Here is an 18,795-nt window from a genome sequence, read left to right as displayed (position 1 = left end):
AGGACCCTTAAAAGTCAAAGTCTCTCTCTCTCTCTCTCTCTCTCTCTCTCTCTCTCTCTCTCTCTCTCTCAACCCGGAGCTCTCTCAAGGGGGCTCTGGTAGCACAGGGAAGCCTCTCTCAGACGACAGGAGACACTCTCTCCCTGGCTCCGGTTCTGGGACAGAGCTCTCTGGTGGAGACTGCGGCCTCTCGGTCAGCGGCCGTGGCAGCTCTCTCTCTCAGGCAGCGGCGGCAGGCTCTCTCTCAGGCAGCGGCGGCGGCAGGCTCTCTCTCAGGCAGCGGCGGCGGCAGGCTCTCTCTCAGGCAGCGGCGGCGGCAGGCTCTCTCTCAGGCAGCGGCGGCAGGCTCTCTCTCAGGCAGCAGCAGCGGCAGGCTCTCTCTCAGGCAGCAGCGGCGGCAGGCTCTCTCTCTCAGGCAACATCAGCAGGCTTGCTCTCTCTTGCAGGGTCACATGGGGAGTTCCAGCGTGACGGTTGCTTAATGCTTTCGCCATTATTCCCCGCAAGAACTGTCGGCAGAAGCGGAGCGGACCTTTTCCTCGAGGTCCCACAGGAATTCCTCGATGGTCTACATCAGCTTCCTGTATTCACCCTCAAACGCGAGCTGTCTCAGCATTTTCTGCCGCCATTGCTCCCTCGCCTTTTTCATCAAATCTACTTCTGAGGTCTCCATATCCTGCTTGCTTCTGACAGCAGTGTGGTGGTGGCGGCTTGACATGCGTTCAGCGGGAAGAAAGAGACACTGCAACAGGATTTCTTTGGTACTTGAAAGGGACGTTTATTGCTGCGGGCTAGGCTGGCTGTGGTTTTTAACAGGAAGGTCATAAATGAATACACGTTTGTTCTCTCGGCTCTCTCTCTCCAACGCTCGCTGCCACTCTCTCAGCACACTCCCACCGAACAGCACGCAGACTGCAGCTTATATAGAGTCAGCAGGTGGGAAAGAGCAGACCTGCTTGGAACCAGACTGCAGCAGATAGAAGTTCGATCTGAAACCTATCACTATGAGCTGCAAGATGGACCGGTCAGATTTTTTAATGCATAATCAGTTGCTGTAAAACTGTGGTCAAGTAGTATTACTGACAGTTTATAAACAAAATGCTGATAAAAAGTATACGCTCACACAGAAAACACAAACATGCACTACAATTATGCATAAACACACACTGTGATTATCTATCTATGTAAATAGGCACGGTACTTAAAATGATTAAAGACAATATTAAAGACAATATGGGTCAGAATAACAGACAAAAATTCAAAAGGCATAATAATAGGAGCATGCTATAGACCGCCAGATTCAGACGGTGAGCACAATAATCTGTTATACAATGACATTAGAAATGTGTGTAGCAAAGGAGAAGCCATACTAATGGGGGATTTCAACTTCCCCCAAATAAAATGGGAAAACCCGGTGGGTAGCGCGAAGGATGAAATAGAAATGGTGGAAATGACAAATGACTGCTTCCTAACACAATTTGTGAAGGCACCCACTAGAGGGGAGGCATGCCTTGATTTAGTCTTTTCAAATAACGAAGATAGAATAACTAAAACAGAGGTCAGAGAACCACTGGCAAACTCAGACCACAACATGGTCTCATTTGAAGTGTTTTTTAAATCCTCAAAAGTAAAGACTAAAGCTAAGGTTTACAATTTTAGAAAAGCAAACTATGAAGGCATGAAACAGAGACTAACAGAAGTAGACTGGAGTAAAATAGAGAAAACACCCACAGAAGAAGGATGGTTGTTCTTCAAAAACGTAGTACTAGAGGCGCAAAACAATTATATCCCTAAAGTAGACAAATCTAAATGTAAAACTAAATTGCCAAAATGGTTTAATAGATCAATTAAAAAAAATATTCAGCGAAAAAAGGCACTTTACAGAGCATTAAAAAAGGACCAAAAAGAAAGTACACAGAAAGAGTACACAGAACTGCAAATGCAAGTCAAAAAGGAAGTTAGAAAGGCCAAGAGAGAAATAGAAATGAACATTGCTAAGGGAGCTAAACAGACACCCTTTTTCTGTGGATGTTTTCTCTATTTTACTCCAATCTACTACTGTTAGTCTGTTTCAAACCTTCATAGTTTGCTTTTCTAAAATTGTAAACCTTAGCTTTAGTCATTACTTTTGGAAGATCCAACAAACGATAAAATATTTATCCTATTGACATAACTTTATTTAGGCACCCTATGACATAACTGTCGAAAGACTACATATTGGAGTTCAAAAGAAAACGTTTTCAGCTTGAGTAAGGTAACCTTTTCACTGCTTGAAAGGGCACTGTTTACTCTCGTTTCTTTTCCCCACTGATACGACATAACGCACAAATCAAGTAATCATGTTATTGTTTGGATTCAAACTCTCCAGCTGCTGTAGCCGAGAGGGCACTGTGGCCATAATGGCCGTGAACAGACATAATATTTGTACGGGCATTGCGACAATTGAGAAGGGCATCCATTTGCCATATGACTGCCGTTAATTTTAAGCCCTGCTGATAAACTATACCACGCTACATTGTAGTATACTTCAAAACCGATTGAATGTAGTACCAGGTGTGCCAGTCTTAATTATTCCCCTCTGCATGATATAGTATAGAGGACATAGTGGAAGCAGTCAAAACGCACAGATAGGTATTGCACACTTCACATTTTTCTGTGTATCCAATTTTGATACATTTTGCCAATATTATTCAGCATATGATTTAGTTACTGAGAGTATTAGATTCAGGGGATACATGTACCATGTGCTAAAGAATGTGCTAACCAAGTATCGGCACAATTGGATAAGTGGTTCTATAGATTTATAGAACAGCATAAATTGTCGGGGATAATAAGGATGAAGAAAGCAGTTGGCTATGGCTATTACTTCAAGCCCCATCTTCGTAAAGGGCCCTCATGTGAGAATTAACCAAAATTAACATAACTGGGGTTTCAAAGCCACAACTTTTCTCTTCCCTCTGAACTCAAGGACAGGCTTGACTCTCTCTGATACAGGGGCCCGTTTCATAAAAGCGATGTTTGCTGAATCGCAGTCATAGGCATCTCACAGACTACAATGTGGGTTTCATAAAACATTCCCAGGGCTGAAACATCATCGATTTTGGCTGAAACTTGCGACAGCCAGACAGCAACCGCAAGTAGCAATTTCCATCGCAAATGCTGTTTTAGCACACACCATACCGCTCATACAACAAGCTGGCTGTCAATATGGCAGTGAAATCAGACGGGAAAGAGTATTTACGGACCAGTCAAATCCTTGATCTGTATATATTAATATCAAAGGTATCAATTGCCAAGAAGGGAGATAACTAATCTTAGGATGGCCAATCATTTTTAGATTTAAAACAGAAAAAAATTAATGGATTTTATAAAATCAGTTTTCTCATAACATAAGGCTCATTCACACTGGCGCAGCGATGGTGCGGACGACAAGCAGATTTTTTGGTGTTCACACTGAACACGATGCTAATATTTAAATCGCCTATGCCGGCCAAAAGTTTTTAAACCATTAAAAAAAGCCTTTTAAATGCACAAAAATCAGGAAGTCCATCTTGGATTTACTGTGCACGCTGAACTGAGTTTCTATAGTAAAAATATGAATATTATATTAAAATAACATCCCAATTCAACTACAAATTTGACATGTGTGGCACTTTGTAATCTGTGCGATTTATTAGATCAAGAAATTTGTCATAGATGGATCTCAAATACCAATTTTGTCCCCTGCTGTGAATGAGTACCTCCACATATGCAGGAAAGGTTTTAATTCCATAATATTTAAGCCATCTAGATGCCAAAATGTCTGTGTTAGATGCTATCATTTGATACCCTGGGAGTTCAAACAGCAGTTTCACTTGAGTCAAGCAGTGCTGGAAACACTCAAAGCACTGTTTCTGAATGCAGTGCACGTAACATGCACTGCAGATCTTCTCAACTTAGTTGGTGATACCTGGAGAAACACATTTGGAATGAGGGTTCACTGCCTGCCCTGCCCGCAAAGCACGGTTCCATCAATCACTGTAGGAAAAGGGGGAAGCGCCTGCCATTCCACCTTCACTGGATTTTTTTGAGGCGGAGTGTGAGTGAAGCAGTACCTCATCTGTTGAAGATGTGGTCACCTTGAGTAAATAAAAGCAGATGTTGCAGCAATAAAAGAGTTTGCACCAAGAATAACGAAAAAACAAAAATCAGATCACATCAGAACACATAAACAAAAAAACAAACAATAATGTCACATGATGCTACCAGCAATGGTATCGCACAGAGGACGGTAAAATAGAACACAGTACAACAATCTATAAATCAAAGGTGCCATGAAAACGGCAGGCCTTGCAACAGCCCCAATCATAGTGATCGCTATGTTTTCATACTGACACTCCGCTGAGAGGCACCCACCTGCCTGCTGGAACAGCTGATTGCTTTCAGCTGCTGCTCCAAGCAGACAGGTAATCGTCCCAGGCGGAGCGCCACAGCAGCTAAACAATTAAATAAATTTATTTTCAACAATTAACCCAAAAATATATTCCTTTTCATATCTCACTTCCTGTCATGATCAGTATTTAACAGATCTGTATTTATCTGTTAAATATACTTGATGTGTTTATGCTTGTAGAAAATATCAAGGCTCGATATTAACGATTGCCTTGCTGCAACTGCCGTGGTTGCGCGGCAATTATGGCCACAGTGCCCTTTTTGCGACAGCAGCTAGATGCCTGTACATACCAAAATTAGGAAGTGTTTGGATCCAAACAATAATATGATTTGCGTGGTTAAGTCAAATCAGCAAAAATAAGAACAAAGAAACAATGAACACTACCCTTCATGGATGTTTACAGTACGTTTATGTTTTTTCAGTTCATCCATAAATGCAACACAACACCTCTGCATTTTGTATGTAACACAAGGAAACATATGTTAAACTGTGTAGAATATATGCTTAACATTTTACAAAATAGTCACATGGGGTAGAACCTAAAATGTTATTAGATCTTAATCTAAGTCCTAATAGTAGATAAAGATAACCTGATTAAACAAATGACACAAACATGATACCTTTTCAAAATGTATTTATCCACAAATGATTCAACATTCAATATCCATGTGTGAAAAAGTATGTCAACCTTTCAGTAACTGGTGGCACCCCCTTGAGCAGCAATGACTTCAACTAAGCATTTCCTGTAACTGTTTGTCAGTCTCTCACATCGGTTTTGAGGAATTCTGGCCCATTCCTCCTTACAGAATGGCTTCAACTAGGTGACATTTGAGGGCTTCCTTGCATGGACATGCTTCAGAAGTCTTGTGGATCATCTATGTGTTCTCTGGCGAACTTCAGATGGGCAGCAATGTTCTTTTTAGAGAGCAGTGCTTTCCTCCTGGCTATCCTTCCATGAACACCATTCTTGTTCAGTCTTTTGCTGATAGTGGAGTCATGAACACTCACATTAGCCGGTGAGAGTGGCCTGCAGATCTTTGGATGTTACTCTGGGCTTCTTTGTTACTTCCTTGATGATTTTCTGGTTTGTTCTTGGAGAGATTTTGGTAGGATGACCACTCTTGGGTAGAGTGACTGTGGTCTTGAACTTTCTCCATTTTTAGATTGACAGTCTGTCTGACAGTGGATTGGTGGAGCCCCAAATCTTTAGAAATTGTTTTGTAATCCTTTCTAGACAGATGAGCATCAATAACTGTTTTTATTAGGTCCTCAGAGATTTCTTTTGATCGTGGCATGACGTGATTTCACACACCTGTACGGTTAAGACCAAACTCACAAAGTTTCTGATCTTAATATAGGATGGGGCCTCCCAAACTCACCCCTGAAGATCTACCTAATTATTTAAACACCTGATTCTAATCCCCTATCCCCTTAATTGAATTCTATCCCCTTAATTAAGCTGATAAAACCAGGGTTTTTCACATACCCTGAATCTTAATTACTCATTGTTTGTCATAAATCATTTTGTTCTAAAATACATGGAATTGGTTAATATAAACCCTATTGGATATTAAAAAGATATATCAAAGTTTTGACTCAAGAAGGCTATCATGGTAAAACTATGGAATTTCCATAATTATCATGGGGGTTCACAAACATTTTCTCGGCACTGTACGTCCTCGCAGGATGGAACCAAATCTAGGCTGCAGGTTGCCGGGCCACCCAGCGGCAATGAAATTGACCGGATTGCTAGTGGGGAGGTTTAATTTCCCGATCAGAGATCTCGCCGCCTCTCTGTGCACCCCTACCCCCCTGTCTGCCAAGTGCTGAATTACTCTCTGCATTCTCAGTGATAACAGCAGTGAAGCTTTTTGCCAAAAAAATTATTTTGACCCTGTGGGCACAAAAGTCACCCTTATGCCAGCAAGCCAGTAGCCACACAGTTCATACAATTAAAAACGTAAAGAGACAGCTTTTGCCAAAAAACTGCATTTTCTGAACAAATAAATAGTTAATAACTGTGTTGTTTCTTTCTGTGGCTAATAATTAGCTTTATATATGAATCCTAAGCAACATTACACAACATCCTACACTTTGGTCTTGACTTGCATTTAGTAGCCTTGGTTTCCTCTCGGGGCTGCTGCAAGGCCATTGCTGTACAAACAGGCGCTGAGTGAGAGTGTTTGTTTACATCCTAGAGGGAAGAGTCCGCTCTGCGGTAAATACTACCACAGAGCACTTTAACTACAAGACGAGGCCTGAGAAGGCAATTGCCCAGCCAGGACCGTCGGAATTGCCCAGAGTCGCTGGGAGGCCAGGACTTTGGAAACAACAGAACAGAAGTAGGTCAGCTTAGGGGATGTGGATCCCAAAAGAGTATAGAGAAGGTTTACCATAGAGTAGTAGGTTCCTTGACCAGAACGTTCTTTTTAGTGGGACTAGCGCTCATCATTTTGTGTAGCAAAATTTTATTTTTAGCTTTTGTTTTTGTTTTTATTAAATGTGACACTAGGTCTACCATTGCTGGTACCCTAGTCTCAGCTCTGTGTTGAAATTAAATCTGCGCGCCTGAGCAGCATATCAACACCAATGCTGTGTCTGTCAGTATTTTCCAGTAACTACCCACACATGTAACACGTCACCCTGTTACAATGCTACATTCAGTTATTTTCCAAGAAGGATAACTTGTTTCATCATGCAACCAAAGAAAGATTTTAAAAATTAAAACAAAAAATACATGCTTTAAAATAAAAAGGTCTAGAAAACTGAAAATTATATTTTTTAAAGCCTAGGTTATTTACTTAGTCAGAAGTTAAACCGATCAAACAAAAGCTCAGTAAATTGGACCCTTGTTTTCCCAGCCTGAACCCCCTTCCCCCCCACCCCCCACTCACTTTGTGCGGATGTCAGGGTCCTCGTAACTAGAGTGGCACATCTCACTGAATCGGGATACAAAGAAATCATAGCTCCGGTGGTAGGAGGGTGTGTCCTCTTCAATATTGGCAAACTTCACAAACTAGAAAGGGAGGAAACATGCTATTAGCTATGTAGGCTCACATGTGCCATTTTAAAAAAAGTACATGTTCGAGCAAACATTTACTTTCAGAAAATAAATAAATAAATAAATCATATCTGGTACCATACAACAGTGGTTGCCGACCTTTTTGGGTGAGCGGATCCCTTCTGAATCGCCGAGAATTTCGCGAACCACCATGTACTACTATCACAGTGACACATAGCCACTATACATAGATATTCTATTAATTTTGCTTTCCACTGTAGTGCTGCAATTGATAACGATGCCATACGGGAAATTGATTAACTTACCAAATTAGATGGCTGGTGCTGTTTAGTGATGTCACAGCCTGAATATCCGATTGGAGTGGTGACAGTTTTAACATTAAATCTGGTTCCACGTCCAGCCTACTCCAGTACTTTGATTTCAACTCAACAAGCACAGAAAATCCCCTTTCACAAGAGTATGTGGTGGCAAACGGTAACTGGTACTTTACTGCCTTGTGGAACCGTTCCAGATATTCAGACTGAACGTTTAACCAGAAATCAGTCCATTTTAGTTGCATGAAGACTAACTTTAAAGAGGTGTCACATGAAAGCTCTGGTAGGCTGTCTTCCTCCTTTGATGTCAAGTTCATGTGCATTTCACAGTCAACCTTCACAAATGGGTTTCTAATGCCCTCTTTTAGAAGTCGGGGCACTGTGTTTAGTTTCTAAGTGACAATGAAGATTAGCTGGCTTCAACAAATGAGCAAGGCAGCTTGTCATGCCGTGACAATAAATTGACAGTTTTACGTCCATTAAAAGAGATGATGTAGCCTTGCCTTATTTAGTTGAAAGGAGAAAACAAGGCCAACAATAGTTTGTGCACAGCACTGCCTGCCATTTTATGGACTCCTTGCCTGTTCATTTACCGTCTTTCTTCGGAATCTCAGGTCGCCTATAATATCAGATTCAACTAAAGCCACTATTGGGGAAAAAAAATAAAATAAAAAAACATTGCACAAATTCTAACCTCCAAATCCAGTAGGTGTTTCACCAAGCTGTGGTTACCACAGCAATGCCTTCAGAAAGGTTTGTGCCTCAAGCACAAATGCGGCAGCACTACAGTGTTCCAGCTTTCTGGAGTGTGGGTTCACTACTGAGCGAGTTGTGACTTTTAAATAATGTCGCTAGCGCTTCTGTGGACTTACATGTATTTAAAATATACATGCTTAACTGTGCATAAATATGTTTATATTTCTCAATTAAATAAAAATATGCTAAATGTTTTTTTTTTAGCCTCGGCTGACGAGCCGCCTCTGTATTCCACTGCCACTAGATTCTCACAACCGGCTGCACCATGTCATCTACTGCAGGACCAAAAGTGTGTCCTGAAGTAATGGGAGCATCCAGTAATGGTGCCTTATCCCCATCCGCTATACATGCTTGAGACAGTCACAGCTGCCTTCTTACAGATATTAACACAGCAAGGTTCCTGCCTACTGCCTATCCGTTGAACTTAGATATACGGAGCAGGTTTTTATTCACCAACCGTAGTTCTATCTGCTGTGGTGTGGGTCTGTGGCTCTGTGAAACAGACTAACAAACAGTTCTGATACGCTACCAAGATACTGTTGTAGTTGCCAAGTCATGCAGTGAACCCTGCATTGTTTATTCGGGCAGGTAGCGTCTTTGTTTAGAAGCATTCATTTTGGAGCCTGCACCAGTGATGCAATAGCGGCATCTAGTGTAGAAAAATGAGCCAAGCCAAACTTTTCTGCTTCATGAAAGCTGTACAGTTTGGCCCCAAGATGAATGGACATCAAAAAGAAAGTCTGGGTGTATTGGAGGAGACATCTGAGGGGGAGCGGGATCATCCTCAGAAATAGAGAGAGCTAATGCTCATCATTTATAGACCATGGGACAAATGCACTACCGGGGTTGTGCTTTCTGAGTCTCCCTGTTCAGAGGGGAACTCTTGATCAGCCACCTCATCCGAGCCAGAGAAAGACAGCAGATCCTTTTGCTACCATGCTACGTGCGCTACTCCCTGTTGCTCTGAAAGCACAGTGGGAGCAGGTGGAGCAGTGTTTTCAGACAATAGCTCAGCGAACAGGTCTCCCTGTTAAGGAGGGGAGGGAGAAGGAGAAGACGATGAGAAAGACCGTGAACGGTGGTTTACCGTTAAACAGTACTGCTGCTAACCAGGGGTGGTACTGTTTAGCCTTGGTTACTTTTACATAGTGGTTACATAGTACAACACACACTGTACGGTGCATGCACAGTGTACTATATTGGACAGTACTCCCAGTACAGTGCACAATGCACGGTGCACACGGTACGGTACAATGCACAACGGTATGGTGCATAATGCACTATACACACAGTACAGTGCGTACGGTATGGTGCAAACGGTATGGTACGGTTCACAGAGCACGATACCGTTACAGTAACCTTGTTCACCAAGAACGGTGGTAGATCAATGAACTACATTTACCGAAAAAGCACAATACAGGAATGTCCACCGGTATAGCTTCTGGCTTAACATAACACAGCCCTAAAACTGGAGGAAGCCTTCGTAGTGGTACTGCAATCAGAAACCAGAGTGCAACGAGACACTACAGGAAGGACTGCAGGCAGTCAGACCCAAATTAGAGCTGACTGCTAGTGAATTGGCAAAGGTAACCTTGTTGGTGGTACAAAGTACCGGCGGGAACAAGAGCAGGTCTGGGACCTACAGTTACCCCAGGAGTGATATAGGGATGCCCGCCTATAGCACTCTTGGCTGACGAATAATTAAAAAACTAAGGAAAGCCTACTGTTAGCTAACAGTCTTCACGCTAATTCTGCAAGCAGATCTTAATGTGGCAACGAGACACTGAGAAAAACTGCAAGCAGCCTGACCCAGCGTGTCTCGGTCTAACGCAGGACAGCAGAGCCCAGCAGCCACGTGTTTCTGTAGGGGTAAAAAACAGAATACACAGAGAAAAAGATATTTCACACACTACAGTAATCAAACACTTACTGTTATTTTAATATAGTTTTTGTAACAAAAAACACTTGTATTTTTATGCTCGACTGAAGCTAGCAACTTAAGAGAGAACACCAGATGCGACTTATGGGCTTCGATCCCAGGGAAGGGGCAGCAGACCTGCTGGCTTCGCGCAGAGCACAAAGCTACTGAGGGACTCACAAAAAACCATGGCTGAGTGCACAATACGTGAAAGTAAATTACTATAACACATAAATTCAAATCGCATTAATAGTGTAATACACAAGCGAAAAAGCAGATAAGTATTTTATTCAATACTTGTTCGTAGATCTCTCTCTCAGGCAGTGAAAGGAAAAATGATGACGACATCAGTGTCAGAAGTCTATTTATACCTGATTATCTATTCAGGTTAGATGGTACGAAGGGATTAATACCCATAAGGTAATGTTTACATTTAGTACTTGATAAGGAATCTCTCCTGCACTTGCAAACAAGCATTTCCACACTCACCGAGTTGGTCCCCAGGATCTGCAGGTTTGGTTTATCAGCTTCCAGCAGCTTACGCACCATCTTCAGAAAGCTCTCTACAAACAGGTTGATACTCTGGCAGTGGCATGCCATTAGCAGCTGGTCCAGAGCTTCCATAGCGATGCAGACATACCTGTCAGAAGCGGCAAGGACAGACATACCAATGCTCTGTTAACACAGTCGGGTTACAGAGTAAAGTGCTAATTAATTTGACAACAAAATAGTAATAGCACAATTTAAATCACTGTTAACTACTAAAACCTGTTCTATTTTTTTTTATTTTAGAGGGGTGAGGTTAAAGAATTAATATGAAATCTAATATGTCAGGAGCAGGAGCAACATATTTTGATGGCACTGTAAACTAAAAAGGGATTGCTCACCCATATTTGTGTCTTGCTACATCTCGGGACAGTCTTTCGGAGAGGTAGGCTCCTATACGGTCCAGTTTCTCTGGAGCAGACAGAGCATAAAAGGTCAACTTCTCCATGTTGGCTTTAACAAGGCCGTCCTGTATGCAGAAAGCAAGAATTACAGCCTGACAGGACAATGATAAACAGCCACAATGATGAAACAAAGAGCAAGAACTGGGGGTGATAGGAGCATGATAAACAGCCACAATGATGAAACAGAGCAAGAACGGGGGGGTGACAGGAGAATGATAAACAGCCACAATGATGAAGCAGAGAGCAAGAACGGGGGGGTGATAGGTGTGATAAACAGCCACAATGATGAAACAGAGAGCAAGAACAGGAGGGTGACAGGAGAATGATAAACAGCCACAAAGATGAAACAGAGCAAGAATGGGGGGGTGACAGGAGAATGATAAACAGCCACAAAGATGAAACAAAGCAAGAATGGGAGGGTGACAGGAGCGTGACAAACAGCCACAAAGATGAAACAGAGCAAGGACGGGGAGGTGACAGGAGAATGATAAACAGCCACAATGATGAAACAGAGAGCAAGAACGGGAGGCTGACAGAAGAATGATAAACAGCCACAAAGATGAAACAGAGAGCAAGAACGGGGGGGTGACAGGAGTGTGATAAACAGCCACATGATGAAGCAGACAGCAAGAACGGGGGGTGATAGGAGAATGATAAACAGCCACAAAGATGAAACAGAGAGCAAGGGGGGGGGGGGGGGGGGGGGGTGACAGGAGCGTGACAAACACCCACAAAGATGAAACAGAGCAAGAACGGGGGAGTGACAGGAGAATGATAAACAGCCACAATGATGAAGCAGAGAGCAAGAACGGGGGGGTGACAGGAGTGTGATAAACAGCCACAATGATGAAGCAGAGAGCAAGAACGGGGGGGTGACAGGAGTGTGATAAACAGCCACATGATGAAGCAGACAGCAAGAACGGGGGGTGATAGGAGAATGATAAACAGCCACAAAGATGAAACAGAGAGCAAGAACGGGGGGGTGGGGGGGTGGGGGGGTGATAGCAGCGTGACAAACAGCCGCAATAATGAAACAGAGAGCAAGAACGGGGGGTGACAGAAGCGTGATAAACAGCCACAATGATGAAACAGGACTGATGAAGTTTCATTTTTGTGCAAAGTTTGTCTCTATTATTTTAACAAAGAGAAAAATGCATGTAAGTCTTATACAACTGATAAACAACTCATAACGTTAATTTAACTGCTTCTTGTTTCTTTTCTTGATAGTGTAACAACATTTACATTTTTTTTTCTCCTGAAAAAAACAGAAAAAAAATCATATCCAAAAGGTAAATGATACAACCTTAATTGAATCTTTATGTGGTTTTGTTTCTTATTTCTTATCCACAGCCCCAGGCGCTTATAACCTCTTGGTACAGTATTACATGTTGTGGTCTGATTTTTCCAAATGAATCAAAAGTGCATTTTCATTTGGAAAAATGTGTTTTTCATCTGGCTAAAAAAGCAAGGTCTATTCAGTTTTCAGAATGTGTTTGATTTTCGTGAAGGTACATTTCCTTGAATGAACTGAGAACTCACCTCGGGGTCCTCAGGGAAGATGTTGTCCACTAGTCTCTTGTATCGGGGTCTTAGGGCCCCACAGCACCCACACACTCCTGGGAAAACAAAACACAATTGCACTGCATAACTCAAATTGCAGTTGAGCAAGAGTACAGCAATCAATCATTACAGGCAGAGCAAACTACATACAGTGCCTATAGAAAGTCTACACCCCCTTGAACTTTTTTCACATTTTGTTGTGTCAGTGCCTCAGAGTTTCATGCATTTAAATGAGGATTTTTTTCCACTTATCTACACACCATACTCCACACTGTTAAGTAAAGTGGTCCTGAAGTACAAAACACAAACACAAAAAGAAAAGCAGAAATACAAAAAGAAAAACACAACGACATCGAGAAAAACACAACATTAAGGAAAACCAAAGACATTAAGGAAAACGCTGCAACATTAAGGAAAACACAACGACATTAAGGAAAATGCAGCACAATTAAGGAAAACACAATGATATTAAGGAAAAGACTGCAACATTAAGAATGACTAGGTACATAGGAAAAGGGGTTCCACATCACTTTCCCCAAGGAACAACCGTCAATCACTGTTGCTTGTTGGACAGTTAGTGACACGACACCTTACAATAATTAATGTCATAAATTATTAATCGTCGCAGCGCTTCGTCCTTGATCTCATGTAGAGTATATATATATATATATATATATATATATATATATATATATATATATATATATATATATATATATATACACTCACAGTACTGTGCAAAAGTTTTAGGCAGGTGTGAAAAAATGTTGTAAAGTAAGAATGCTTTCAAAAATAGACATGTTAATAGTTTAGATTTATCAATTAACAAAATGCAAAGTGAGTGAACAGAAGAAAAATCTACATCAAATCAATATTTGGTGTGACCACCCTTTGCCTTCAAAACAGCATCAATTCTTCTAGGTACACTTACACACAATTTTTGATGGAACTCGGCAGGTAGGTTGGCACAAACATCTTGGAGAACTAACCACAGTTCTTCTGTGGATTTAGGCAGCCTCAGTTGCGTTTCTCTCTTCATGTAATCCCAGACAGACTCGATGATGTTGAGATCAGGGCTCTGTGGAAGCCATACCATCACTTCCATGACTTCTTGTTCTTCTTTACGTTGAAGATAGTTCTTAATGACTTTCGCTGTATGTTTGGGATCGATGTCATGCTGCAGAATAAATTTGGGGCCAATCAGATGCCTCCCTGATGGTATTGCATGATGGATAAGTATCTGCCTATACTTCTCAGCATTGAGGAGACCATTAATTCTGACCAAATCCACAACTCCGTTTGCAGAAATGCAGCCCAAAACTTGCAAGGAACCTCCGCCATGCTTCACTGTTGCCTGCAGACACTTGCAGTCGCTTGGCCTTGTTTCCACGTCTGAGGTATGGCTTTTTGGCCGCAAGTCTTCCATGAAGGCCACTTTTGACCAGACTTCTCCGGACAGCAGATGGGTGTACCAGGGTCCCACTGTTTTCTGCCAATTCTGAGCTGATGGCATTGCTGGTCATCTTCCGATTGCGAAGGGAAGAAAGCATGATGTTTCTTTCATCTGCTGCAGTAAGTTTCCTTGGCCGACCACTGCATCTACGGTCCTCAATGTTGCCCGTTTCTTTGTGCTTCTTCAAAAGAGCTTGGACAGCACATCTGGAAAACCCTGTCTGCCTTGAAATTTCTGCCTGGGAGAGACCTTGCTGATGCAGTATAACTACCTTGTGTCTTGTTGCTGTGCTCAGTCTTGCCATGGTGTATGACTTTTGACAGTAAACTGTCTTCAGCAACCTCACCTTGTTAGTTTGGCTGTTCCTCACCCAGTTTTATTCCTCCTACACAACTGTTTCTGTTTCAGTTAATGATTGTGTTTCAACCTACATATTGAATTGATGATCATTAGCACCTGTTTCGTATAATTGTTTAATCATACACCTGACTATATGCCAGCAAAATCCCTGACTTCATGCAAGTGTACTTAGAAGAATTGATGCTGTTTTGAAGGTAAAGGGTAGTCACACCAAATATGGATTTGATGTCGATTTTTCTTCTGTTCACTCACTTTGCATTTTGTTAATTGTTAATCAAAATGATTGCCAATGATGATAAACTGTTTCAAACATTTTATAAAAATGATTATATTCCATCAGAATAAGAAGGGGGGGGGGGGGGAATACAACAATTTTACATTTTAAACTATTTGAAGAAATTAACAAAAATATCATAGGCTACCTTAAGATTATGGAACTCTTTTTACTAAAGGAAGCGTTATTGCTTTCTAAAAGTTTATACTATACTGGCTTAGTAACACTTTTACATGCTGAACATGTGTGACTGTTATTCCAAACAACCTAACAATCCCAGTAAATCAGCTAGTCTGCAGCCCACACCCTGTCAGTAATGAGCACCTCCGCAGAGCTCCAGGACAGTTTTAATAACAGCTCTTCAACACAAACACCCAGAGAGACAGTTACTTGAAACACAATAACACACTGTGTGACAGCAAGCTGTAATAAATGTTTATTTATGTTTTAGGTATGCATTATTAATTATTTGAATTCTTACACTCTGGGATAATATTGAAGGCCAACTGATGGGAACCAACCTTAGGGGAAACAGGTTTAGAGATTTGTAACATCCCACTTGCAAAAATAAGCAAGGTATCAGCATAATATGATTCACCATTACATGTACTAGTGTATTTTACTCAAAAAACAATCAAGCATTTTCTAAGATAAATGTTTACCATTCAAGTACTGTAAAACAGTACAACACAGAGTCCAACTGGGTTTAGTTTACAGTTTTACTGTAGTTAATTTATTTCTGTCCATATTCCTAAAAAAACCTGCTCCTCCAAGATAATAAAACATTCCACTAAGAGTTGCAGACACCGCTCTTTGTTATAACTCTAACAGTGTTGACTTTAGTTTAAATGAGTTTTGAAGTGTAGACATTTTTCACTGAACCACACTATTAGTAAAGCATGTGCAATATTTCTAAACCACTCCAAAAATAAAAAAAGAGAATTTCTGCAAGTCAATGAGGATCTTATGTGCCTCCCAAATCTCCATTGGAAATTATGACTACAGCAAGTTTGCAAACATGTTCTTTGTTTGTTTCATTTAGTGCTAAAGGCATGTAATATGTTTACATCTTTATTATTATTATTCTGGTGCATTGTGTTATTGGTTCTGGAAAGCTATGTTATACCTACTCAAATATCTTGTTCTCAAAAAAAAAAAAAAAAAAAAAAAAAATCGCTAAAAATAGTCTCAATGCCTCTACAGTATAGTGATGTTATAGTGGGGTTTCAGCATAAATGTTACAGGTTAAATACATTTACATGTGTAGCCCCAGACTGTCCCCTTAACAAGCTGATCCTCTACTGGATATATACTATATAATATATACTTGAACAATTATTTTGTAAACATTTCATTGTGGTTTATTGTGACGGAGGCTTTATAAAATGTTTGAAATGGTTTTCATTGATAATTGTTTGTTGAACTAGAAACGACTGATTTAATCAATTAGGCCTAAATCTGATCATCGGTGCAAAACCACTCCACCATTTCTAACCAGATTTTTAAAAACTATTTACTGTATCTGGTTGTGCTGTAAACTCACATCCCCCACCTCCACAAGTAATAAAATATGCCAAAAAAATGTGTTCCTAAACATTTAGTGGTGGTTTATTGCAACCGATGACTTATAAAATGCTCTAAATAGTTTAGCAAAATCAACAGATTTTACAATCCAGAAAGGAATATTGATAGGTATGACAGTTTACTTTTGTTATGCTTTTCTTTGTTTTGTGCACGATTCACCTTTTCTTGGATGTAACGTTTAGTCTCTTACTTGTTTGAACATTAAAATCATTACAGCTCCCTGTATTTAAAACACCCAGTTGTCTTTACGAGGCATATTAAGTGCAGTTCTTTCCTCTGGCGTAATTTCCTCAATGCAGACCTTGTTCTGTCCAGACCAGAGTGACATGCAGAGCTCTGAGAACTACAAGAACTAATGTATCATTGTTGTAGAATAATTTGGTTCCACTTTTATTTTAAATAGCACACAGATGTAGTTATTGTTTCCATATACTGTAAACTGTGTAATTGTAAGGTCATTGTTATGGAGATAAATAGCTTGACAAGTAGGCTTTATTTTTATTTTATTAGGCTGTAGTGTTTTTTGTTCCTTGCATACAAGCCAAAAAAAAGTGTTTTTTGTAAACTACATTGGGGTCTATGATTTTTATGTAGGCTACACCGTATTTATCCTGTTTCTTCAAGTGGTTCATTGTGTAAATATTTTCTTCCAATATAAATTATTATTTGTGGTTTGCAAAATCATATGCACACACAAACTATAAAACAGAGAAATGGTGTATAATAATTTCCAAGACTTTTCACATCGTTTTAGTTTTGTTGTGCTAAAGCTTTCACCCTCTCCCTCCATTAAATTAGCATGTCCAGCTGATGTCTTCAAATGACTAAAGTCACTTGTGGCCACTTGTAACCAGTGGGTCCTCAATCGCAAAAGTGAGAACCGTAGAACTCGGCTATTTGAGAATCGCAGGGCTATTTGGGATTAGTGCTGAAAAATTCTACTAGGTGGCGCTGTAGGCTAACCACTGATGCTGCTCCAACAAAACTTGCATGGATTCATAACCAATATGTTTGCTCCCTAGAGCAACTATTGTTTTTGACGTTTGAGCAAACATTTGCTGTTCAGGAGGAATGAAAACGTGTCCAAATATATGGTAGTCGAACTTCCACGTACGCAGAAATTACAATAAATCTGGTCATTTTTTAATGATACCATGAAATAGTAAAGGTTTTGCTGGATAAGTGGATAATTTGTTTGTCTAAATGCCATGTATTTTATAGGAGTCAGAAAAGTACGCTGTACCAGAGAGCACAATAAGCCGACGAAGCCACAATAAAAACATGACTCAGAAGACCAGGAACCTACAAAATAAACCAGCGCAAAACCTTGTATTAACGACTTTGTCGTTGTTGAATACGCTACAAAAAAGATAAAGCATCAGTACATTGGCGTCATTACTCACCTGTATGATCCCATATCTGATTTTCCATTTCATATAAAGTTCCTTAGATGAGTGAAAGGCACAACTGACAAGTTCATGGAGGAGGAACCACCATATGAGGATAATGTGTCCAAGGACATGATTCTAATGGTTCTGCACAAAGTCATTTGCAGATGACTACACTCAAGTTGGAGCAGACTGGTTTTCTGTATGTTGTTGTTCAATTTCATAAAAATATCTAAAAGCGCAATAAAAAAAAAAATGTTTAAAAAATATTTCTAAAAATGTTGGGTTTTTATTTTTATTTTTTTTAAAAACATCAACTTTTGTTCCAAATAACCTCCCTTATAAGCCGAATTAAGTTTTTCGTACGTATTTACCGTTTTAGTAAATATCCCCGACCAACTACATAATTTGGGACAGCTGCATTTCAAAAAATGTTCCCCCTGTAAAAGTGGCAGAAGAACATGCCACTTTCACTGGGGCAACAGCTGCTTTAGACCCTTCCAAAACGTTCATCAGACGTGCTTTAACATTGATAACATGGTAATGATACTTTAATTTCACGGAAAAACAGATCAAAGTCTACGGAATGTGAAAAAAAAAACATGAAAAGGGTACATTTACTGGTTAGAAAATATCAGATTACAGCCAAATCAATTTGAAATGTCTACATCTTCAAGTGTGCATAACTGCAGGCCAGAGGCGTGCTCTGTGACAGCGTCTCTGTGAGAGGACCGTCAAAGACATTCTATTTAACAAGATACTTGACTCGGCTGATTTTCAATGG

At 40.5% G+C, this 18,795-nt stretch overlaps 1 protein-coding gene across 3 annotated transcripts in view; it reads right to left on the bottom strand.

Annotated features, from left to right (window-relative positions):
• The window catches only part of LOC121316004 (protein EFR3 homolog B), a 253,193-nt gene that overhangs the window by 183,136 nt on the left and 51,262 nt on the right, over positions 1-18,795 (bottom strand). For 2 of the 3 annotated variants that reach the window (XM_041250675.1, XM_041250674.1), the window contains 4 exons: positions 12,932-13,008; positions 11,330-11,457; positions 10,932-11,082; positions 7,327-7,448 (listed from right to left, as the gene is read on the bottom strand). In XM_041250675.1, coding sequence (XP_041106609.1) covers positions 7,327-7,448; positions 10,932-11,082; positions 11,330-11,457; positions 12,932-13,008 — 478 coding nt within the window. Of the gene's footprint in view, positions 1-7,326; positions 7,449-10,931; positions 11,083-11,329; positions 11,458-12,931; positions 13,009-18,795 lie in introns of those variants that run through there. The other variant, XM_041250676.1, reaches the window with a different exon arrangement.

This window comes from Polyodon spathula, chromosome 5 (assembly GCF_017654505.1).
Source record: "Polyodon spathula isolate WHYD16114869_AA chromosome 5, ASM1765450v1, whole genome shotgun sequence".
NCBI lineage: Eukaryota > Metazoa > Chordata > Actinopteri > Acipenseriformes > Polyodontidae > Polyodon > Polyodon spathula.
The sequence above is the reverse complement of the archived record's forward strand: the minus strand, read 5'-3'. Positions and strand labels throughout refer to the sequence as shown.